Source organism: Aricia agestis, chromosome 10 (genome assembly GCF_905147365.1).
Source record: "Aricia agestis chromosome 10, ilAriAges1.1, whole genome shotgun sequence".
NCBI classification, from domain to species: Eukaryota; Metazoa; Arthropoda; class Insecta; order Lepidoptera; family Lycaenidae; genus Aricia; species Aricia agestis.
Window position 1 is genome coordinate 12,322,686 of NC_056415.1, and position 25,197 is coordinate 12,347,882.

General features: G+C 36.0%; 1 protein-coding gene across 2 annotated transcripts; it reads left to right on the forward strand.

Annotated features, from left to right (window-relative positions):
- The first annotated feature begins 1,822 nt into the window (after positions 1-1,822).
- LOC121731003 (dipeptidyl peptidase 3) lies at positions 1,823-23,808 on the forward strand. 2 transcript variants are annotated; one of them, XM_042120295.1, is made up of 14 exons: positions 1,823-1,933; positions 3,223-3,344; positions 3,491-3,643; positions 3,978-4,205; positions 4,722-4,848; positions 9,744-10,032; positions 10,335-10,588; positions 11,331-11,473; positions 11,755-11,866; positions 12,474-12,606; positions 14,325-14,448; positions 16,687-16,834; positions 22,265-22,438; positions 23,027-23,808. In XM_042120295.1, exons 2-14 carry the CDS (start codon positions 3,225-3,227, stop codon positions 23,173-23,175), a joined length of 2,154 nt encoding a protein of 717 aa, XP_041976229.1. In that variant the 5' UTR covers positions 1,823-1,933; positions 3,223-3,224; the 3' UTR covers positions 23,176-23,808. The 2 variants fall into 2 exon arrangements, with proteins under 2 accessions (XP_041976229.1, XP_041976228.1); XM_042120294.1 differs by lacking the exon at positions 1,823-1,933 and adding an exon at positions 1,946-2,138.
- The last annotated feature ends 1,389 nt before the right edge of the window (positions 23,809-25,197 follow it).

The following is a 25,197-nucleotide window of genomic DNA, read 5'->3' on the forward strand; positions in this document are numbered from 1 at the left end:
TGACGTTTTAAAAACTTGGCAGGTTTTGGCAGGATTGGGGTATGAAAAATAAATGTTATTTTTGCATCAAAGAAGTCAGTGATTTATTAGAATCTGGTGGTAGTAATTCAAATTAATATTACCAAATAAATTTATTTTCTTTCTTTCTTTCAAATTCGGTTTTAAGTGTAGATAATTTTTGGGGTGCAAAAGGCAGAATGCGAAATTCTAATAGACAGTATAATTTTAAATGTTTCAAAGGGATTGTTATGCTTACCAACGCTTCATGCGAAAGAATGTTCTCCCAAATCAATACAAAAACTCGGAACCGTTTTGAGAGTTCCGTACCCAAAGGGTGAAAACGGGACCCTGTTCATGAGACTGTCTGTCCATCTGTCTGTCTCCAGGCTGTATCTCAAGAACCGCTATAGCTAGAGTTCTGAAATTTTCACAGATTGTCTATTTCCGGTGCCGCTAAACCAAGCAACCGGAGCAACAAATGCTAAAATCAAAATAAAAGTAATATTCCATACAACAAACGTGATTTTTTGCTCGTAATCAATAATGGCAACAGCTAAACACATACCCCCTTACTGATAAATATAAGCTATGAATTTATACAGTGTTTTGTTCCTGTCACACAAGTGACATTTTTAATTAGATTGAAGAAGACAAAATACTGTATAACTAAAAACTAAAAAAAAATTCAAAGCTTATACAGCGTTTATTAGTAAGAGGGTTTAAATTTTCACAAAATCCTTAATTATATATTTTGTAATTTAATTATTAATTATAATAAAATAAATATTTGATCCCATAAAAACACAATTTTTTGCCTAAGTACTTTCTGATTTCTCTCTGTAACGGTACGGAACCCTTCGTGAGCGAGCCCGACTCGCACTTGGCCGATTTTATAGACAAACATGTTGCATCTATGTTGCATGAATGGTGAGCATAGTGATTGCAAATTTTCCTTGAAACCTACAATTTTTTTTTATGAAATAAGGGGGCAAACGAACAAACGGGTCACCTGATGGAAAGCAACTTCCGTCGCCCATGGACACTCGCAGCATCAGGAGAGCTGCAGGTGCATTGCCGACCTTTTAAGAGGGAATAGGGTAATAGGGAATGGTAGGGATCGGAAGAGAAGAGAATAGGGGAGGGTAGGGAAGGGATAGGGGATTGGGCCTCCGGTAAACTCACTCACTCGGCGAAACACAGCGCAAGCGCTGTTTCACGCCGGTTTTTTTTTTTATGAAATAAGGGGGCAAACGAGCAAACGGGTTACCTGATGGAAAGCAACTTCCGTCGCCCATGGACACTCGCAGCATCAGAAGAGCTGCAGGTGCGTTGCCGGCCTTTTAAGGGGTAATAGGGGAGGGTACGGAAGGGAATAGGGGAGGGTACGGAAGGAAATAGGGGAGGGTAGGGAAAGGAAAAGGGTAGGGGATTGGGCCTCCGGTAAACTCACTCACTCGGCGAAACTCAGCGGAAGCGCTGTTTCACGCCGGTTTTCTGTGAGAACGTGGTATTTCTCCGGTCGAGCCGGTCCATTCATGCCGAAGCATGGCTCTCCCACGTAAAAAAAATTGATTCGCAATTTGAATCGCATGAACAAATCTATGTATAAAGATGAAGAAATGGAAGAAGACGATGCGAATGTTTAATCTTATAAAATATACAATATATTATATTATGTGTATTTTTACTTTTCTTACTTTAAAACAACAGTAAATAAAGATGGCAGTATTTAGGCATTATTTACTACAGGCTTTGGCAGGATTTGGCAGTTTTTTGACCAAAGTTTGGCAGGATCTGTAATTTAAATATGGTCACCCTGAATTCTGATTGTCATTCTCCATACGTTTTTTCTAAAAAGTGGAAAGTGGCTCATTCATCGAGCAAGTATAAAGTTATTGTACAGCATTTAAGAGCATTTTATAATAAAATTTTAGTAAGTACTATCTCAGTAAAGTAAGCTTATAATATATCGAGAATAAACGAGGTTACTTTAGTATTACAAATGTTGCGAACTCTGACTATTAACCTTGCCAAATGCCGGCGTTTTCAAAATGCTGATTCACTTATCAAAATACACAAAAAACATGTATCGTTGAGTTCCCAACTCAGAAATTTACAATCTGTTAAAATCGTTAATGGTCAGTATTATGTGTATGAAACATCACCAACACTTGTCAAGTAGCATTTAGGTGTGCTTATCAGATTCTCTCTCATTTCATTGTTATTTTAAATTTTCTGTTATCTTTTATATATTTACTTATTCACTTGAAACTTTACCCTTTGGCTTGTCTACTAATCATACTAAAAATATCCATATTTTTAATGTTTTAGATTTTTCTAATCATCCTTTTGCAATGAGACATCCAAGATAATTTTCTTTACTTATTTATAAATTTATTATGTATGTGCATCTACATTTTTATGTATGAGTATAATAATCTGGGGGCACGGTAGTGCCCCAGCCAAGCTTTTAAGCATAAAATATTTTGCTCATTTTTAAATTGAATGAAAGTTAAGAGTCCGTATAGAAAATTTTGCCGATTTTGCTGATTTAACAGTTAAAATACAGTATTTCTATAAGTTTTAATGCACAACATGTAAGATCATTTCAATTATAATCTAATGTTGGAGCTAGATTTTTGTTTTTTTAAGTATTTTTAAATAATCCAACTCAAACCTGTGACAGTTTTGTGATTTTGGCTGTAAAAGGTTTAGAATATCACCTGTTTATGGATTGTAATGACGTCTTAACGGTATGAAAAAAATACAATGTATGTTGAGAAAGTCGTCTATACAATGTTGGAATTACTTTTTACCACTTTAATATGAAATAGTTGAGTGAAAAAAATATGTAACTCGGCAAAATTTTAGAGAAAATGGGCAAAGCATTGCTGTTAATTTCGGCAACTTGGAGCTGTAATTCATAAAAAGAAAACAGTACATTGTATTTTTTTCACACCGTTAAGACGTCAATACAATCCATAAACAGGTGATATTCTAAACCTTTTACAGCAAAAATCACAAAACTGTCCCGGGTTTGAGTTGGATTATTTAAAAATACTTAAAAAAAAATAAAAATCTAGCTCCAACATTAGATTATAATTGAAATGATCTTACATGTTGTGCATTAAAACTTATAGAAATACTATATTTTAACTGTTAAATCAGCGAAATCGGCAAAATTTCGTATACACACTCTTAATACCACTTTCTTTGTTACAGCTATGGAAGACAAATCAAACTTTTTACTGCCAAATAATCAAAGATTTGTTGAATTAGATAGTTCTGAAGCTTTTGAGAATTTATCAAAACAAGAAAAACTTTATGCTCATTATTTGAGTCAGGTATTTTACACATGGAATATTAAAATTATCAGCTGGGTGTTATATTTGGTTTTTGTTATCTGATTGTTTGCTCTCTTGTTTGATATTTGTATTTGATACTATGCATATTGCTTTAAAATGCTCATTCTAATTTGTTTTATTTGCAGGCAGCATGGAATGGGGGACTGATTGTTCTTGTTCAAACAAGCCCAGAGTCTCCTAAAATATTTTCATTGCTGCACAGAATTTTCATTGCTGAACCTTTGGAAGAGCTTAAGAATTCGGCTTTGAAAGCTGGTGTCTCAAAAGATGATTTTCAGGTTAGCTTCTATTTTGTATTATAAGTGGATTGAGACAATATATTGAAAAAGTTGCAATAGACACAAACTGTAGACATATCACATATACAAGTTAAAAACTTTAAAAAATATATTTTTTTAAACTACGAATAATATATTCTGTTTGATATAAAAACCCTAACTAGATAAAAATAATGAAACCACATTTTTATCATGCTTTGTGGTTATTCTATATCAGATGTATTATTTTGCTCTATGTTATTCTGTTATCATAGGAAACTTGACTCTTGATTGACTTGATTTTTTGACATCATTGTGGTCAAAATAGCTTACATTTTATATCATTTTTTTTCAGGCTTTCCTAGTCTATGCAGGCGCGTTGTTTGCTAACAGTGGCAACTACAAGGGCTTTGGAGACACAAAATTCATTCCAAACCTATCAACTGAGTCTTTTGAACTGATTGTTAAAGCGTCTAACGCTTATGAGAATGATAACACTCATATTTTAAAGTTGTGGGAGAATACAAAGGGAGCAATTTACAGTATTATTCCTAGACTGACTAGCTTGGGATTAGCTAAAAAGGCAAGACCTTTTTTTTACTTAAATATTTTTAACACAAACAGTAAGCACAAACATAAACTTACAAAGTTTGTTTGGTACAGCAAATACTCATTACGTTGATTTTAATTTACATAAAAAATCTTTACCCAAAAAATCTTAGGGGCCCAATGCATTCAAAAAAGAATAGTAAGAATCCCCTAAGGCTCAAATCACACCGAAATGGTAGCGCAGCGGCGAGCATTTTCAGTGTCATATGATTTTAAACTTTATCTTCATTAATGTAATACATAGTATTGCTTGAGAATCCTGGAAAGTCTCGCGGCCGCTCGCGACGCCGCGAGCACTCTGATGACTGGCAGTCTGGGCAGTCTGTAATGAAGATAAAGTTTAAAATCATAATAAGACACTGAAAATGTTCGCCGCTTCACTGCCATTTTGGTGTGATTCGAGCCTAAGGTTTGCTACACCAATGACAGAGATTAAAATCATATTAGCCACATCTGACATTATAAAGACTAATAAAGAAGTAATTTTCAGGGTGTCACTACTTACTTTTCAAGTAATTGTACTGAAGAGGATTCAGCTTTAGTAAACGACTGGATGAAGACAAAACGAATTGAGGCGTATATTTGTCGTACTTTTAAAACAATTTCCGATGATGGATGTGAGTTGTGTCTTATTTATTAATTTTTAAAGGCGGATTTTAGTCTTACGCCGACAGCTCGCGCACGTCGGTGTGTTTCCAGATGTATAAAATTCTGGGAAGCGTATTTTGATAACACGTATTAGCCTACGCTGATATTTCGGTACCAGCGTCGACGGTCAGTAGTCGGCGACAGCAAAAATAGACTGAATATTAAATAGAGAAACATAAACCTAAAAGCCCAGAAGTTAAGTGACCATAAGTGCTCATTTCTCCAACATCCTTGCTTCTGTTTCCATTATTCAATTATGCAAGGAACAAGAGATATACAGCGGGGCTAAATTGGTCACATTTAGCAATTCCTCTTAATCAATTCAGCAAATGAATTGTCAAAACTGTCAAACTGACAAATGTCAAATTAGTACGAATTACTATAGTTTGTGCGTTTTAAGATGATATGGGTGACACATTATAATTGACAATAATAGGGAAGTTACCTAAGAAAATTAATCGATAATTTAAAAATATCGAATCACTTCGTAAAGGAATTGCAATCGAAATTATCGATTTCGTACTGACATTTCAGAGTGGCGCCGGTGATTTAAAATGGCCGCCCTTTTTATCGATTTGATTTCGATTCAACAGTGTCAATCTCTATTGGCTTAAGTTCCATTTCATGCATCTGACATTTTTCAAATATTTTCGTAACAATAATTTTCACAGTTAAAATTTATAATTTTATATTAATAAGTTAGCATTTAGCAACTTCTCATTTTTATTCATTTACAATTATAGGAAACATTTGTTTTTGTAGATGGAATATAATTTATTACATTTTGTTTTTTTTTTTTTTTGTTGTAAAAAAACCCGTAGCAAAGAATATGAGAAGTGTCACCCATATCATCTTAAAACGCACAAACTATAGACATGAATCGCAAGTAAAATTGCATTCTGTCATTTAATAAAATTAAATTAAGAAATTTAAAAAAACCCCCGCCTAGGGAATGTTATTATTCGACAAATTTACTATTCGAATAATTCGAATATTTTACAAAAGTTTTCGAATAATTCGAATATTATTCGAATAATTCAAAAATTTTGAAAAATGCTGAAAACTCCTTCGAAAAGTAACAAGAAGCTTCCTACAACCATGTACAACCTATTTTGTTAATACTATGAAGTGAGCAATTCTTATTTTTACTTTTATCAACATAAATCTGTGTAAAAAACTTACATAGTTAGTTTTTATTGTTAAACACTTTAAAAATGTATATTTTAAGGTTACAGCTGGGCAATAAAAGAAAGGCTGTAAAGTGTAAATCGTTTTCGATCGTAGCACTTTTTACTTTTCTCATGTGATTATGTTTAGCCTTAACTCTTAACTCTTAAGCAGTTGAGATTTAATAATAATATTATATTCGACGTTATGATATCTATTCCTTAACACTAAGCCAGCTCACCCGTCTCTTTTTATATTTTCGATCTACGTTCACCTAGTTGGCTTCATTTGTGTCAACGTGGTTCGAAATTATAAAAAAGGGCCGCTAGAAAACAAACACCACAACCAAGAAAAAAATTGCAACGAAGCCCTGGGGGAGGGTGAAACAATCCTAAAGCTGGTGACTTTAGTAACTTGAAGTTTGGTAACACTAATAACATGATAATATTAGAGTGATTCTTCAAAAATGATTCTCCGCGTCACTTTCGTGGGAATTTTTTATTTTCGAGTTATCTTTAAATAAATGCAAATACCTTTAAGGTGCTCTAAAGGTAATAAATACGATCTTAAAGGCATGTTAATCGGTCCATAAACTACTGAGATAATCAAATTTGAAATTTCGGTCCCCACGAAAGTTGCGACAAACTCCACGAAAGTTACGATTGAATTTTCTAGGAACAAAATATGGATTGAAATCTTTTTTTCCTTAAAAAATAAAATAAATTATTATTTATTTAATCAGTTTTTATTAAGATCGACGATACTAAAGAGCATGGAGCTTTAATTTGTTGCTTAATCTGTCAAGTAACCGGTCCTGAAATGCTGTGATTTTTTCGAGGTTCAGGTGATTTTATTTGAATTTCGTGAAGTTTAAGTGATTTAGGAGGTCATATAAGGGGGTTTTCAACTAAATATGGAGATTTAGGACTCAAGATCATAATATTTTCTTCGATTCAGTTTGTGGGATATATACGAGGGCTCGCTTCGCTCGCCCTCATCTGAGTATCGTATCGCATTGCATTCGGATTGAGGATGTAATATCAGTTGGTCATGTAAAATACTGATATTCAGGTAAATCCACTAGATTAGAAGCAGATTCGATATTTGGGGAAAATATCAGAAGGTAGATTGATGTATAAAGCCACATATGTTTTGTTTTTCAAAAAAAGCTTTTAGAGTGAAAAATTCGTTCTGGGTACCAAAACCATAGCTGGAAATACTATACTATAGCCAATTCACATAGGTAAATGGTGTACAAAACAGCCTACGTAGCTTTCGTAGGTCACTAGGTAACTTTCATTGGTGAAAATCCACGAAAATTGTGCCATGATTAAAGTAATAGGTAAATAAACAAACAAAGTACTAGGAAATAATCTCGATCATATACTTTATTCCTTAATTTGATATGAGTGTCATAATTATAAATTATTATTATTCAAAACATGCTCGCAAAAGTTACGTGACTACAGCGACCACATAATTTTTAAGGAATATCTTATCTTATATTCTCTTTGTTTTGAAGCAACGAGGGTTTGAGTCCCCTGTACTGATGCTGGAAAGACACTGAACGTTGGTGCAGCTAAAACGTGTAACCACAAATCGTCGCGTTTGGAACGTCGGAACGGCGTCGCGCTCGTGAAACTAGCAAAATCGTGTGACACAGACGTTATGCCTATTAACTTTTTTTAACTTAAGGTATAACATTATTTTATTTTAGGAATTAGGTAGCCCAGTTAATCTACATTATTTTGATGTATCATACTCTATGCTAATGAATAGAATACAAAAGTTATTAAAGCTTTCCGTAAGCGCGAACAGAGTGTGACACGCGGAGAACACCGATTTTGCCCCCGATTCCGACATTGAATTAACCATTAAACAAAAACTATAAATAATTATAGATGTTTTTTATTGAAATCAGATACTTAAATAAATGAGGAATAACGTGTGTTTGGTCCTAAGGCTTGTTTATTAGGGTAGTAGTAAAGAGCGTGTGACCACATTTTGAGGGGCCTCGGAGAATTACTCATTAAGGAGCCATCGACATTTTTTGATACTGTACTAACTGTTTCAATTATCAGTCGAGGACTGCTGCGGTAAAGCTATTGAATAGCAAATTTTTATCAACTTGTCGAATCATAGATCACATATCGTGAGCTTTAAGCCAGAAGTTTTTATTTAACTACATATTTTAAAACTCTCAACATTGCAATGCACTTACATCTATTACCTTCTTATAAAACGAGTTTGTTTTATATACACCCTTATGGCGTAATACTGAATGATATTATGACTGAAAGGAGTTTATATCAATCTTCATTTGCATGTCTTTAGGTAAAATAACGTCTAAAACATGGTCAACGGCGATGATGAATGGTCGTATACTCATTTGTTAGACTAAAAACAGATTTGTATATATCATTAAAGATGTAGAATATTCATAATATTATTTTTCTAAAATAAACTTAACTATGTTCTTATTCCATATAAATTTTATGTTTAATAGCATTTTAAACAAAAATAAAAAATATTTTTAGTATTCGAATTATTCGAAAAATAATTTGGCGAATATTCGAATAATAAAATCGTCGAATATTCGAATAAAATGAATATTCGAATATTCGAATAACATACCCTACGGCCCCGCCAAACAACTTTAAAAAGTAATGAAATAATATTTACTGCCTTTAAGTTCAAATAATTCCTAACTTGTGTAAAGTAATATTTTAGTCCATAATTGTTGTCATGGTGTGTGTCGGGGGACCTTAACTTGAACTTAAAGGCAGTAAATATTATTTCATTACTTTTTAAAGTTGTTTGGCGGGGGTTTTTTTAAATTTCTTAATTTAATTTTATTTCATACTTTTTAAACTTGTGTTGGTTATAATGATTCCTATCAACAGAATCATATTCTCATGATTACCATCTATCAATGTCCTTTTCGATGAGACCGTTAATATGAGACCAAACATGAAACTTCCACTTTGGGTTCATACGAAGCTCGGTTCCTATAGAATCCATTATCCAGGTGATGCTGCAGCAGCAGCATGTAAATATTTACTGTTTATCTACTTCTTACTTGTTATCGCAATTAAAGTGAGCCCAAACACGAAACCTCTGCTCTAAGTTGGCAAGGAGTTGGATATCCTATTGATTACCAGGTGATGCTGCAGCACCAGGTCAACTTTCCATTATTATGTGTATACGTATATTGTATATTCACAAATGTCACGAACTAGAATGAAATATAAAACACATCAAACGACTACAAGTTGCTAATGGCCTTTCATGAACCAGATAAACCCTGGTTGTCCAGCACTGAGCAGGCTGATGATGATGAATTATAGCTAAGAACACTCTAGATCATGTCAGCTTTCAAACAAAAACAAACTAGATCAAAATCGGTCCACCCGTTTGGATGCTACGATGCCACGGACAGATACACACACAGACAAACAGACAGACAGACAGACACGTCAAACTTATAACACCCCTCTCTTTTGTCGGGGGTTAAAATAAATTAATCATATCATGATTCTCCAAAGCCACCAATTTAGCCCCGCAGGGGCCTTTGTAAATGGGTAACTTATGTTGTTTATCTTAGTGTATAATGTATTTACATCAATGCTACAATAATTTTGCTTTTTGACCACAGCAATAACTTTTAAACACATCTAAAGCTATTATTTTATTATAGTACCATTATATACCATACACTATGCCAGTGTTGAGACGACACCAAAACCACCTCTAACAATGGAAAAGGAGAAATACAAAAATGCATACTTCCGAGTTACCCGTGGAGACTACTCTCCACTTTTGAAGTTGGTCAATGAAAATTTAGAGAAGGCTGTCCAATATGCGGCTAATGACAATGAGAAGAACATGCTCAAGCATTACATTAGCAGCTTCAAAGAAGGTGACCTGAACGAGCATAAGGAAGGTAGCAGATATTGGATCAGAGACAAGGGACCAATCATTGAAACGTAAATATATTTTTTACATTTCATTACAGGGACTTCTCTGTAAGGTGTTATTCTGCTTTTGTTATTTCTAGTTTTAAAAAACAAATTAGTTTTTTACTTAATTGTCTGATTTGTTCACAGCTTGTTTATGACTAATAATATTTATTTGACAAACTTGTTTTGTTTTCTAATTTAAGTTTATTGTAGTACTCTGATTAGTGATTAGACTCAGGCTTAAAAAAATTGTAATATGCTCAAACACTAACATTGGGTCTATTGCTGTTTATTGCAATAAATTTAACTTGTATTTTTTTCTCACTTAGATACCAAGGCTTTATTGAGACATACAGAGATCCGAGCGGCCAACGAGGCGAATTTGAAGGTTTTGTTGCGATGGTCAACAAGGAGATGTCTAAGAAGTTTGGTGCGCTGGTCGACGGAGCTGAACAGTTCCTGAAACTGCTGCCGTGGGGACAGGACTTTGAGAAGGACTCCTTCCTACGACCAGACTTCACTAGTTTGGATGTACTGACTTTCTCGGGTAGTGGCATCCCGGCTGGCATCAATATCCCTAATTGTTAGTATTTAATTATTTGATTTAAACCATTTAATGATAATAAGTCCTTTATTTAATACAAGCTTATTTACGTATACTTAGATTGAAATATATACTGACTCATTACAAAATATAGTCACAACTCACAAGAAACTGTTGTTACTTAATCATTTTACTTTATTTAATTTTTTTCACATCTTTTGCGGCAAGAAAATGATTAAAAACAGTTATTTAGCTATTAGGCATGATGACTATTTTTTTTCTTATCGGTAATTGAAGGACACTTAAAAAATAGAAACATTGTTGAAAGGATGACTCTGATAGCTTAAAAATTCACCAAGATATGATTCAAATATCTCATAAAAAAGACCTGCCCGAAACGCTCCATACAATGTGCTACGAAAGTATGACGTCAGTCTTTCGTAGTTTGTACTCATCGGGATTCGGGAGACAACTTTGTTATTGTGTAAGGTATATTAAATATTGCGTTTATGAAAGTGGTTTCATAACAAAAGTTGCTTTTAATTGCATACGTTATCGAATTGTATACAAATATTAAGAAATTTAATTGAAAAAAAAATCGACTTGAATATCCAACTTTAAAGGCGCACAGCAAAAAAATTACAAATGCTATCAAGCCGAAATTTTGGGAGCACTTATTTTTTACCGTGATTTCTTTATTTTATTAACAAAATTCGCTAATCTTTTGTGTCTGCGATACTCACAATGGAGGTGTTAAATCTTATTAAATTATTAATTACAGATGATGAAATTCGCCAAAATGAAGGTTTCAAGAATGTGTCACTTGGCAATGTGATCCCTGCTTCTTACAAGGAGTCGGTTATTCCGTTCTTATGCGAGTCCGACAAGCAGTTACTTGAGAAATACAGGGTTGCTGCTTTTGAGGTGAGATACAAAAAATTGTGCCAAAATTCGTTTATCGTGCGGGAAACGTACACTTTTCCGAGATAAAAAGTATCCTATGTCCTTTCCCGGGACTCAAAGTATCTTCTCTATATCTCAGCTAAATCGGTTCAGCGGTTTGGGCCTGAAGACGTAACAGACAGACACACTTTCGCATTTATAATATTATTATGGAAATTTTCATATATTCCATACTAACATTATATGGAATTTTTTAAATTTTATTTTTCTTTAACTTAATATATATTTTTTAACTATTTTAGGTGCAAGTAGGTCTTCACGAGCTACTAGGACACGGCAGCGGTAAATTGTTCAGACAAAACGCCGATGGAACATTCAATTTTGACAAGGAGAAAGTCAAAAACCCACTAACAGGTATATTTATTGTCTGGTCTACCCATCAAGCATGCAACTATACAAAGTGGGCAGTTAGCGATGCAGTAGTTTAGCGGAATTTGTTTTATTACAAAATGCTAAACACATAAGATAACAACTAACTGCGGGGCTAAAATGGTCACATTTAGCAAATCCTCTCAATCAATTCAGCAAATGAATTGTCAAAAGTGTCAAACTGACAAATGTCAAATCAGTACAAAAATACAGAAATGAATTGCAAGCAGAGTTGCATTTTGCGAATTTAGAAAAAAGAATCATATTATGATTCATATCATGATTCTTCAAAGCGACCATTTTAGCCCCACTGCTCTATTGTTTATAAAATATATTATGCTATAACATGAAACTGCCTTTAGTTTTTTATTTATTAATGTAAAAACAAGAGCCAGACACGCATTATATTTATCTAGAATCTTTTTTATTCCACAGAATATGTGCCATAAAGGGTGTGCAACAAACACTGTCCGTACATGAAAAAAATACACACTTTTGAATGTTTACACAAAGAATAAAAAGCTCCTGTATAAGCCACAGCTCTCAATATAAAATAATCACAATACTGAATTCTTTTTTTTTTATTGGTCAGGTAAAGCAATCGAGTCGTGGTACACTGAAGGCGAGACGTACGACAGCAAGTTCACGACGCTCGGCTCGGCGTTCGAGGAGTGTCGTGCCGAGGCCGTCGGACTCTACCTGTCGCTAGAGCCAGAGATACTAAAGTGAGTAAAACTTGTATTAATAAAGATTACTGACGCGATATTATCGCATGCGTTATTGCGATATCTGTTTTCAGCACATTTTGTATTAGGAATTAGGATGGTCATGTAGTTAACACACTGCTGCGATAATAACACCGCAATGGAAGTAGGAACAGATATCGCAATTACGCATGCGATATTGTCGACCGATAATAACGCGCCTGTGTGGCGTAGGCTTAAAGCTTCGGCCAAACCTGCGCGATCCAAGCGACTGCGGGAACGTATACCGCGCGGCGGACGCTACCAAAAAACTTCCCGCATTGCGGTCGCGCAGGTGTGCAAAGCGCCATATTATATTGGTAGTGTCCGCCGCGCGGTAGACGCTCCCGCTTCGCAGTCGCTTTGGTCGCGCAGGTTTGGCCGAAGCTTAAAGGTTTACATAATATATAAAAAAATGGATATATAATATAGTGTTACGTGCTAGGGTTCGAGGATTTGGAGAGAAAGACCTGGTGACTCTCTTGAAGACTTTATTAACACTGCACTAAACACTAGGTCACAACACTTAGCACTAAGTCCGAACACTAATCACTAGGTCCAATCACTAAGCACTATCACTGTCCTAGGTCGTAGCCAAGTCGCACTGGTTCACTCACTATTGATCACTTGATGTCGCCTTGAAGATCGCTCAGATTGAACTGACTTGCCGGACCTGCCTGCGGCTCTTTTTATATGGCGAGACGAATTCCAGAAATTTCCCGATTCACGTAAACAAGTAAACAACCGTGGGAAATTTCTAGGAGGCTCGGGCATGTACCACAATAAAACTGCCGTCCTTGCGATAAGTGCAGTTTAATTTAGACCTTATGGACTCAGTCATAAGGTCTAAATTAAAACACGTAAACACGCTAACAAATAAACGGTAAATACGTAAACAAACATTGGACCTTCCTAGAAGGTTCGAGTATGTACTTGCGCACCTGATGCCGTACCGTAACAATAGACATGCTACCTAATTTCATGGGGTAATGTGAAAGTCCAGTCGACATTTTACATTTAAGTACTGTGGGTCTTTTTCTTATGAATAAATTAATCTGATGTATGCACTATTGCGCCCAGTAACTTTTTATGATTGTCATGGCATTATTTGTATCAAGTTCATTTCTTTCTTTAAAATTTTGGCCAAATGATTCGGGAAGGCCAGTAATTTTTATATTTTTTAGTCGGTTTTGCCGTTCCCGCAATTCCGAATATATTTCATCAAAAGCGGTGGTCTTGGACAAGTTTAAACTACTGTTTAACTTTTTTATTGTATCAATATAATTTTCGATCTCAAATATTTTTTCTGTGTATTTTTTTAAAGCTTTTCAGCTCATTAACTGAAAATACACCCTAACAAACTTTGGTATTATGAAAATGGAAATATAACAAAACTAATTGATAATACGTTATGGCGTGTACACTGTACATGTTCCTTGTAGAGCGTTCACTGTGATAAAAATAGCAGCGCTGGAGGACCAATTTTTTTTCACTTGTATCATGTATGGGGATTTAACTCGTGACGCTGGGGCGCTTATCCATACAAATGTAAAAAAATTATTTCAGCGCTGCTTCTTTCACAGCGAGCTCTCTACAAAGAACACATACACACAAACACCCTAAAGTATCATCTCTTAGTTTTGTTATACCTGTATATTAGTGTGATAGTATTAATAATAAAATTATTTTTTTCCTCTCAGGATTTTCGGCTACGAAGGCAAAGAGGCGGAGGATGTAATGTACGTGAACTGGCTAAGCCTGCTTTGGAATGGCGCCGCCAAGGCCACGGAAATGTACCAGCCCTCCACCCAGACCTGGCTTCAGGTAATACACACCAACGAAATAAGCACCAAATAGTTTCGCCGAGTGAGTGAATTTACCGGAGGCCCAATCCCCTACCCTTTTCCCTTCCATACCCTCCCCTACCCTATTACCTCTTAAAAGGCCGGCAACGCACCTGCAGCTCTTCTGACGCTGCAAGTGTCTATGGGCGACGGTAGTTTCTTTCCATCAGGTGACCCGTTTGCTCGTTTGCCCCCTTATTACATAAAGAAAAACACTCATGCGCGTCGTTACTGCCGCAGAAGTATTCGGGACAATATTTCTGGTAGCGCGAGTAACAGTGGCAGTGGCTGAGTGCAAACGGCACATAAGGATTGGCAGGAGATAAATAGTTATGTCTGTCTAGTGCATAGACATTAGACACCCCTTTGCAATTTTATAAGCAGCGTAAAAGCTATTAAGGGCGAAGCTAAACGAGCGTAATTTGTGAGTCGTGAGCCGCAGAATTTCTGCCGGGCAGAATTTTTTTCATACAAATCACGACTCACAAAATTACGCTCGTGTGAATCAAACAGGACTTTTGTATGAAACTGAATGCAGCAGAATTCTGCCCGGTAGAAATTTTGCGACTCACAACTCACAAATATTACGCTCGTTTGGCTTCGCCCTAAGTCGCTGCTGTCATTATCTGTCATTAGACATTTCTAATTCCATTTTTCCAGACAAAGACAAGCAGACCAGGGGTAGGACATTTCCATACAATGGCAAATTTAGGTAGCATAATCTGTGAATTTAGGTTTTAATCTGTGGTTTTTAAATCGATACCTTGTAATTTTATGGCCAAAATTAGTTGCTTTGTGGTATCACAGATGGCATCGTAACATCGTATACTATACTTACATCCTCTTTTATTAAATAAGATTTTATGGCCTAGTAACAAGACCATGTTTTTTTTATACCGCATTTACACATTATTTTATTGATTGTTGCGTTTGCATTAGTGAATTTCTTCGATCTTTTATTTATTACCAATTTTTTAGACTTTATATGATAATGGCCACTCAATCTATTTTCTTTTTTCACTCGTAAATAGGTATTTATTTTTATTTTTATTTATTTTATTATTTATTTTATTTTTTGTGAACCGATTTTCAAAATTTTTGTTTTGTTACATTAGGTCCCATTTCTACAAAAGTGGTGATCTGATGATGTGATCTATAACAACCAGCCGGGCTAGTATGGCCACCAGTAGAAATACAAAAGTATAGACAAACTGTGGAGATAAATTTATACGTGGGAGAGCCATGCTTCGGCACGAATGGGCCGGCGCGACCGGAGAAAACACGTTCTCACAGAAAACCGGCGTGAAACAGCGCTTGCGCTGTGTTTCGCCGAGTGAGTGAGTTTACCGGAGGCCCAATCCCCTACCCTATTCCCTTCCCTCCCCTATTACCCTATTCCCTTCCCTCCCCTATTACCCTATTCCCTTCCCTCCCCTATTACCCTATTCCCTTCCCTCCCCTATTACCCTATTCCCTCTTAAAAGGCCGGCAACGCACTTGCAGCTCTTCTGATGCTGCGAGTGTCCATGGGCGACGGATGTTGCTTTCCATCAGGTGACCCGTTTGCTCGTTTGCCCCCTTATTTCATAAAAAAAAAAAGTTAAGGTGTAGTTTCGATCTTTTTTCGTTTCGAAAAATTTAATTAATATGCCACTTTATGACAGAATATATCCCTAAAAATTCAAATAATATCCTTCTTTATGACATATATTTATAGTATGTTATAAAGTAGCATTTTAATTGAATTTGTGTCGGTTGCGATTAACCGCGGTAAAGATCGGAACGGACCTTAACTTTATGTCCACAGTTTGTCCATACTTTCGCATTTCTGCTGAAGGCCGTGCTAGCCCGGCTGAGGTGGCCTGATTCAGAAAGTTGTATGCTCCGTCACTACTGAAAGTTTAAAAAAATGTGCGCAGCATTGAATCGGTTAATCCGTAAATTATCAAATATTCAATTAAATACTTTAAATACATTGTTAATTTAATATAGATATATATGGCCTTTTACAGCATATCTTAACGAATTGAAAAATCAAAAAATCGAAACCGGGGCGGGTAGCGACCCGCCTTACTAGCGAGTAAGCTATAATATTGTAAAGTTTAAGTTGTAAAGAGTAACAAATATCCATACATACATCCAAACTTTCGCCTTTATAATATTAGTAGGATAAAATGTTTCTTCATATATTAAACTATTATTATTATACTCACTTTAGGCTCACGCGCGCGCCCGTTTCGTTCTGATGCGTCTGTTGGAACAAGAAGGCAACGGCTTGCTGACTATATCCGAGACGGAGCCGGGCAAGAACCTGCTGCTCACCCTGGACAGGAGTAGACTGGCCACCGACGGCAAGAGGATTATTGGTAAGGAAAATTTTTAAACGAACTTGAATTTTAAAAATTGGAATCGACAGATGATTGGATTAACCCACAGATTTTAGAAGTAAGAGATATGATATAGAGCTTGTCACATGTCGCCAAATCCTGCCCATATGGGCACAAATTGTCAGTCGTATGTCAATCACTCCACGGCAAACACGTTTTCACTACGCCGTAAATTGCGAACAAAATGCTGACTTGTGCTATAATTACCTACAAAAATTGCAGCGATACTGTGAATTTCAAAAATAGCGGGATCACCTATCACAGTCAACTGTAATTTATACGACTTTTTAATTTAAAAATCAATTATTCTTCACGAAAAATGTTCTGTGAACTATCAAACTAAGGCACTAGTAATGTGGTGTGATGCAGATTTTGGTATCGATATTTTTATCGTCATTTTTTATGCGGTTGCGTTATTATCTACATTAATATTATAAAGCTGAAGTGTTTGTTTGTTTGAACGCGCTAATCTTAGGAACTACTAGTCCGATTTGAAATTTTGAAGTATTCTTTCAGAGTAAGATAGCTCATAGCCAAGAAACAGAGGAAAATCTATACTATAATATTATAAATGCGAAAGTATCTGTCTGTCTCGGTTTCACGCCAAAACTACTGAACCGATTGTAATGAAATTTTGTACACAGATAGTCTAAAGCCTTAGAAAGACATAGGCTACTTTTTAACTGGAAAAAGGGGTTGTAAGGGGATGAAAATGCGTAAATTTGTTCAAATTAAGTTAGTTCCAAAACTCATAACAGATGGCGCCAAGAGTCACCTAGATCGCGCTATCGCATGCTCATATTATGTATTTCTATAAAAAGTGTTACCATGTTGAGTTAAGTTTTTCGATTCTTTCGATTGTTATACACGTTATTAATTAATAACTCACCTACCAACTTAGATATCAGAAACAACAGCGCCAAAACTACTGAACCGATTGTAATGAAATTTTGTATACAGATAGTCTAAAGACTGAGAAAGGACATAGGCTACTTTTTTTACTGGAAAAAAGGTGTTTATTAGGGTGTGTCACGTTGTATGGGCGATTTTTTTTTCTTTAAATTTCTTTACGTAATAGGAATCGAAAGTTGCCTTGGACTTCTATGATTATGTATATGTTATAAAAGTTATATATTTCTTTTATTTTTGGCTCGCTCAAGTGTCTTGAAATATCCAAAAAATGAATTTTTGTCCAATTTTTTTAAATCGGTTAAAGTGATAAATCAGCTATAAATATATGTTTATACATTAAAGGAAGTAAAAATAATAATTTTAATCCATTAAATTATTGAAAAGTAGTTTAAACATAAGGCAAAATTATAGCCGGTTGCGTTCAACCAATCCAATTTAGTCGATTTCCGCCAAATATAAAATTATAGCTTCCGAAACTACCTTCGGAGATTCTGATGAATAAGTTGCATGCCCCAGATATACTGGACCTAGTTTTTGTACCATTGTTATATGCTCTTCTACTCGTATGCGACGGTATATCTTTTCATAACTCTATAGTAATTTAGTTCGCCCTCTCGTTTCTATCTTAGGTTTTGAAGTGATTTTAGTCGTTTTATCAAATTAAACGAAACGAATTACTAATTCCTATCTATTATTTAGCTCACAAATTACAATTGAACTACTCAGATAACTGATAAATACCGCTTAGTCGAAACTGTAGGAGTCGAATAAGGTCAAATAAAAACAGGGCGCGGGTATGTAAGTATAAAATATAAAATAACAGTCGTATAACGTCTTAAATATTTTTTAGATATTGTTTACATTGTTAATAATATTAAAACAGTCCGTTGTTTTTATTTTTCTAATTGCAAATAGTAAAAAAAAAATCTTAATTGAATGTCTGATTTTGTGCTTTTTTCGAAATTTCAAGGTCTTTGAGCGAGCCAAATACGTAAACTTAAGTAGAAAAACTTATTGCTAAATGCAGTTATTATTTTTAGGGACAAATACAACTTTTGAAAACTATAACATGTAAAAAATCAAAAGTTGGAAAAAATGACACACCCTAGTGTTTATGCGTAAATTTGTTCAAAATTCAAATTAAGTTAGTTCCAAAACTCATAACAGATGGCGCCAAGAGTCGCCTAGATCACGCTATTGCTTGCTCATATACTTATTATATTTCTATTTATGACGTGGTACCATGTTGGACTACGTTTTTCAAGTCTTTCGATTGTTATGCACGTTATCAAATAACTCACCTACCAACGTAGATATCAGAAAGTAGAAACAACAGCATACCAATAATAAATACTAAATAGTTTATGGGTAAAGCTAAAGTTGTGTAATGCAGCTAAGTTGTGTAAAGCTATAATAAGCTTTAAAATTTGGTATAAAAAAGTTTAATCCTACTAATATTATAAAGGCGAAAGTTTGTTTGGATGTATAGATGTGTGGATGTGTGGATGTATTTTATTTTTTTTATGAAATAAGGGGGCAAACGAGCAAACGGGTCACCTGATGGAAAGCAACTTCCGTCGCCCATGGACACTCGCAGCATCAGAAGAGCTGCATGTGCGTTGCCGGCCTTTTAAGAGGGAATAGGGTAATAGGGGAGGGTAGGGAAGGGAAGGGAAGGGAATAGGGGAGGGTAGGAAAGGGAATAGGGTAGGGGATTGGGCCTCTGGTAAACTCACTCACTCGGCGTAACACTGTGCAAGCGCTGTTTCACGCCGGTTTTCTGTGAGAACGTGGTATTTATCCGGTCGAGCCGGCCCATTCGTGCCGAAGCATGGCTCTCCCACGTATAGCATATGTATGGATGTTTGTTACTCTTTCACGCAAAAGCTACTGAACGGATTTTAATGAAACTTTACAATAATATAGCTTATACATCAGAATAATACATATCCTACAATTTTAACCGACTTTCAAAATGGGGGAGGTGTTATGTTCGTTTTCTTATGTTCAACGATTACTCCGCCGTTTGTTAACCGATTTTCAAAATTTTTCTTTTGGTATGTAGGGTATCATCCCAATTTGGTATTATATTCACAAAATTGGTGATCTGATGAAGGATCCCTAAGTAATCGAGGGAACTCTTCAAAATTTATGGTGAAACATGTGGTGACTTCGGTTTCGTGAGAAGTATTCTAAGCATATGCTACAAACAAGTAAGATTTTGCACCGAGGTATACCTGGTATATCGTGGTTCGGAAGGTGCTGAGAGAACTCCTGATTCTTTATAGATACAAGTTTGGGAGTTTCGGCGTTGTTTTAAGAACGGAAAGCATATGCTACTATGCAAATTACATTCATCATCATCATCATCATCATCATTACCATAATATTATACCATGCATCGTCCCATGATTATGAGCCTTTTCATAGTCTTTTAGATCGAGGCTCGAGTTTGTCAAGCGATAATTAAAAAAAAAATCTATACTTACTTAATATTATAAACCTGAAGAGTATGTTTGCTTGAACGCGCTAATCTCAGGAACTACAGGTCCGATTTAAAAACTTATTTCAGTGTTAGATATCTCATTTATCGAGTAAGGCTAAAGGATATATTATAAACTTGCGTGCAAAAAAATCGACCCACCTCTGTCCTTATGATTCAAACGGTAATAACTTAAGAGATAAAATAAGTATTAAATAAATGTTGGTATCGTTTTAAAGGTAGTACAATAAGGATTTAATTAATGCTATAGTTATTGTAACTGTAAATTGTTTACTAATTCTACAGCCGTAAAACAAAAACCGGTCAGTTTGGCATAATATTTCAGTAGGCGATTAATGACATATTTCTTGTAAAAAACACTAACAGCATAGCTAGCACAAGCACGTAGACAAACGAAAGAAACTAAATTTTGACAGTTTTACCGGAAAAACATTGGAGTAAAAGTTTCTTTCGTATCTCGATATCTTTCGCTTTTGAAAATCTATATGTCAAGCACGACGATCCGCTTTTGACATTTAGTTTCTTGATTCTGTTTTTATTTTTATTATGGCACTTGGCTATAAAACCATGGCCAGTGTCGAGTAAATGGCGGCAAATTAAAAAAATCGATGAATAGCAACCCTGTCTATAGCCGGAATTATAGTTTTGATCTACAAACTACGAATAATAAAGTTCCTTAGTTTTTATTATTCGTATTTCGTAGATCAAAACTATAACTCCGGCTATAGACAAGGTTGCTAAATTTATAAAGATTTTTTGAATTTGCCGCCATTTACTCGACACTGGCCATGGTTTTATAGCCGAGGTGCCATAATTAAAAAAAAGAACCAAGAAACTAAATGTCAAAAAAAAATAATTGCCGTTGCTTTAATGGTTGCTATGGAAAGAGTTTCTTGTCTTTGTCCACTGAAACTCAAGTCGATGGGTGGTGCCATGCTCGGGAATAAGATATGTAGACATGGGAAAGAAACTGCCATTACTTTCTTCCGAAGAATCGACTGGGAAACCCCGTGCTAGCTACGCAGATTGATTTCAATAGCTCGTTGTGCCACCCATTACCCTAATTCAGGTTTCGATCCGGGTTTTCCTTGACCTTATCAAAGTTATGATGAACTCCTGAGCGATATCATGCCGATCTTCTTGTACAGCCACCCGGAGGTCCTGAAGGGTATCTGCGGCAAGAGTCCGGGCCCAGACCCTCTTTTTGAGTTCTCCCCATGGGTGCTCAATAGGATTAAGGTTAGGACTAAGTAAAGTTTAGAGTCTCTAGAATACTTCGGTATACTCTTGTAACCGTAGTTCGACTTAAATTAAGACTTCTAGCCGCAACTCGTTGTCTAAATTCAGTTCTTAGCAAAGCCTCTGCTTGAGAGGCTTTATTCGGAGTAATATCCATTTTGACCCAAAGAAATTACGTTTACAATTAAGTTAAATGAACAATGAATCAATAAAAATCGAGACAAAACCAAAACAATAAGATTTGACCGATTTTTCATACAGAACATAACCGTTCAATTAACGATTTAAAAAACCGAGTGATGGGGGTGCTTAGTGATTTGTGTCGTTTGTAGTCAAGCATGTTGGTTTTAGAAAATGTAGAGTAAACGTACACATTCCCTATCATATTAACTCGCATTATTAATAAAAAGAAATAATAAATAACTATAACTTTTTAAGATATAGCGACTTGAACAGAAATGCGCGGGGTGGGTCGATTTTTTTGCACGCAAGTGTATTATACTAGCTGTTGCCCGCGACTTCGTCCGCGTGGACTTCAGTTTATAGCGCGCGATGTCAACAAAATTGGTGTCAAAAGCTTTTATAAAAAAAACCCTCGCACGGCTTAGAATAGCATTTTTGCTCTAGTTGTAATATACCGACACTTTGTGTCATGTCGTTATAACTTTTTCCGTCTAGCCCCATTTTGCAACGCGCGATAAGGAATTTCGTTCCAATAGAAACAATTTTTAATTTTTCTTTATAAAAAATTGCAGGCTCGTTCCTCGTGAAGCTTCAGACTATAAAGGCGACGGGCGACTTCGCCGGCGGCGATGAGCTGTTCCGCGCGCTCAGCGAGCTCGCCGAGCCCTGGGCGCGCTGGCGCGACATCGTCGTCTTGCACAAGCAGCCTCGCAACATATTCGTGCAGCCGAACACTGTGCTCGCAGGTACTAGTTATTGCAACAAGGAATAATATGAATGTTTTTGTTTAAGGGGTACACATGTTATCATTGACGGATTAACCCTAATGATATAAAGCCTAGGACATCACGTCTGTGGGGACCCCAGAAGAGAAAACGCTCAAAGACTGATTATAGTTGACATACAGATAGAGGGTCCACTGGCTGCTTAGGGCATCAAGTAGTCTTAATCCGTCATTGCATGTTACACATAACACAGCGTAAGTAAAAGGCTAATCATTTAGTTGGTTATATGAATTGTATGTTAATTGTTATCTGTTAGCTGGTTTCGATATACTGCAACCAATTTACGTAGGACTGCCATCTGCTTATAAATCAACTTCTTTGATAGTACTATCAGAGAAGTTGATTCCTAGGCAGATGGTCGACCCGAGTAATTTGGTCGCGTTAAGTCAAACCTTCGACCGATCACAGCTATTAACATTGAATTGACATAAGCCAACCAATCGAGGTATATCCGTCAACTGCCTAGGTATCAATTTCGTCGATGGTACATTTAATCGCATGCAGGCATACCCATGCTCCGAGAGTTCCTTACTTTAGAAATGTACGCAGGTGACAGTGTGAAGTTGTCGCGGTATGCGGCGTCGGCGGAGGGGCAGGTGCAGTCGTGGGTGGAGCGGTTCCCGACACCCGCCGTCGACGACGCGCTGGAGCAGCTCGCCGAACACGATCGACAGTACTTCGCGGACCTACTCGCCTGAATGTAGCCGCGGACCCGCACACATAGACTACGGGCCAAAAGCCACATACAGAGACATATTTAAAAAAATTGACAAATATGTCTGAATAGTACGACAAATATTTAATTTATTGAAGTTAATTTACTAATCCATATTCGATTTAATTTCGTCAACGTATAATGGATTTAACATAACGCGTTATTACACCTCTTGTTTACTATCCCCGCGTTCCATTTGATGTTAAAAACGATCAAAACGCTCAAAATGCCTCCTATTTTGAGCGTTTTAATCGTTTTTGACATCAAATGGCACGCGGGGTATATGTTTAATATCTATGGTCTATGTCTACGGTAAAAGTTCGTGTGCCATGCTCATGTTTATGTTATAATGTAAGGAACGCGCCTTTGGATCAGTCACAACTCGCACCATAACGTCTCGATAAAAAAATAAACTTCTAGAAATAAAAGTGCAAACGACACATTTAGCCCAATGCAGCTCGAAGTTGCAGAGGTTCATCTCGTTTCTGTGTGAACTGACAAAGTTGTGTCAATGAAATTTAAAAAAACATGCGCAAGGCAAACTACAACAACACAACTGATAAATAATAATGTTTGATACCAGCGTACTAAGCACAGAATATATTTTTTAATTTAATTTTCTTTTTATTCTCCTTATTTTTTAATTAAACCCAAGTCCCAACTGATAGTTGACATCAACAAAAGAAAAACCATATTATTATATATTAAGACAGCGAGTATAGGTCCTAATTTTCACGCTATCTCGTTATTTCGTCGGAAACCTTTTCCTTTTCCTCGATAAAATATGTTATTTTGTGTTAAGTATTTGTTGATACCCAACACCCAACTTTTTCATACAGAAGTTTCGTCGTGGATTGTGCTTGAGCGTGAAGAGGTAACCGGACTGTCGTAACTCGTAGCCAGCCAGTTAGGCCGTTTACACATTATACAGCAGCGGATTTGATTTGTACATATGAACCCCATACGAGTTACGACGCCCGCGCCGTGGCGGCGGCCACAAGTCTATTTACCGCGGCGAACGGTATTGTATGTGTCGCTAGCTTTACGGTAAAACACCGCAGCTCCTGCGGCACCGCAGTGGCGAAAAACGTTGCCGTCACATTGTTGTGTGAAAGCTCCCTTAGTGTCTATTTTCTACTTAGCTGGTTAAACAGTGCATTGGTGACACTCAACCTAGTTATAATCAACCGGCAGGCCGATCTATGGCCTGCGCATAAAGTTAATATACCTTTCCGATAGGTATTCGGAGCGTGCGAAGTGGGTGGAGGGGGCAAAGAAAGCGATCGCCGCGCTTGCCGCGGCAAAAATATGAAACAAAAGGGGCCATTAGTCCGTAGTCAACTTAGAAATTTGTCCTAATTATTTTTGTATCGTGGACTGCAAAAAGAACAGGAGAAATAGGTAGTCAGTAGATATAACTATTGTTTAGTGTTGATGGATCACCATGGTCTCCAAAACCCGACGACAAAACTTGCAGTGATAGATTCATAGAATATTATTTCATTTAAATCCAAAGTATCAGGTGGAAGAAACAGTGACTCACAAATGACGATAAACCAGATATTACATCTGGTTTTAACTGATCTTTTAGAAGCTGGAGAGTTTTGAATGAAAAAGGTTTTTCAATTAAGCACGCTTTAGATGAAAGGGATAAAAAAGTTAAAATTACAAGGTATTTTGAGCAAAACAAAACAAGTACTCTCAAGAAGAAACCGAAAGGGCTTATGATATTGCTCGAGTAAGAATCCATAATATTGAAAGTATATTAATACATAGAGTAAAGAATCAGAAACATGAAGAATGTTTGCAGTGTTTTAGTAAATTTAAAGACTCCAATCTTCTTCAAGAGTATTAATGTTGTAAAAAATAAATAAAAACAAGAATTTTAAAAACATTCCTTTTTATTTTCTTCAACAAAAAAGTATTGCACGTATTTTTGATAATGTTTTTAATGAAACATTTAAATATTAGAGCAGCAGTATAAAGTCAATACAGTCAAGAAGTC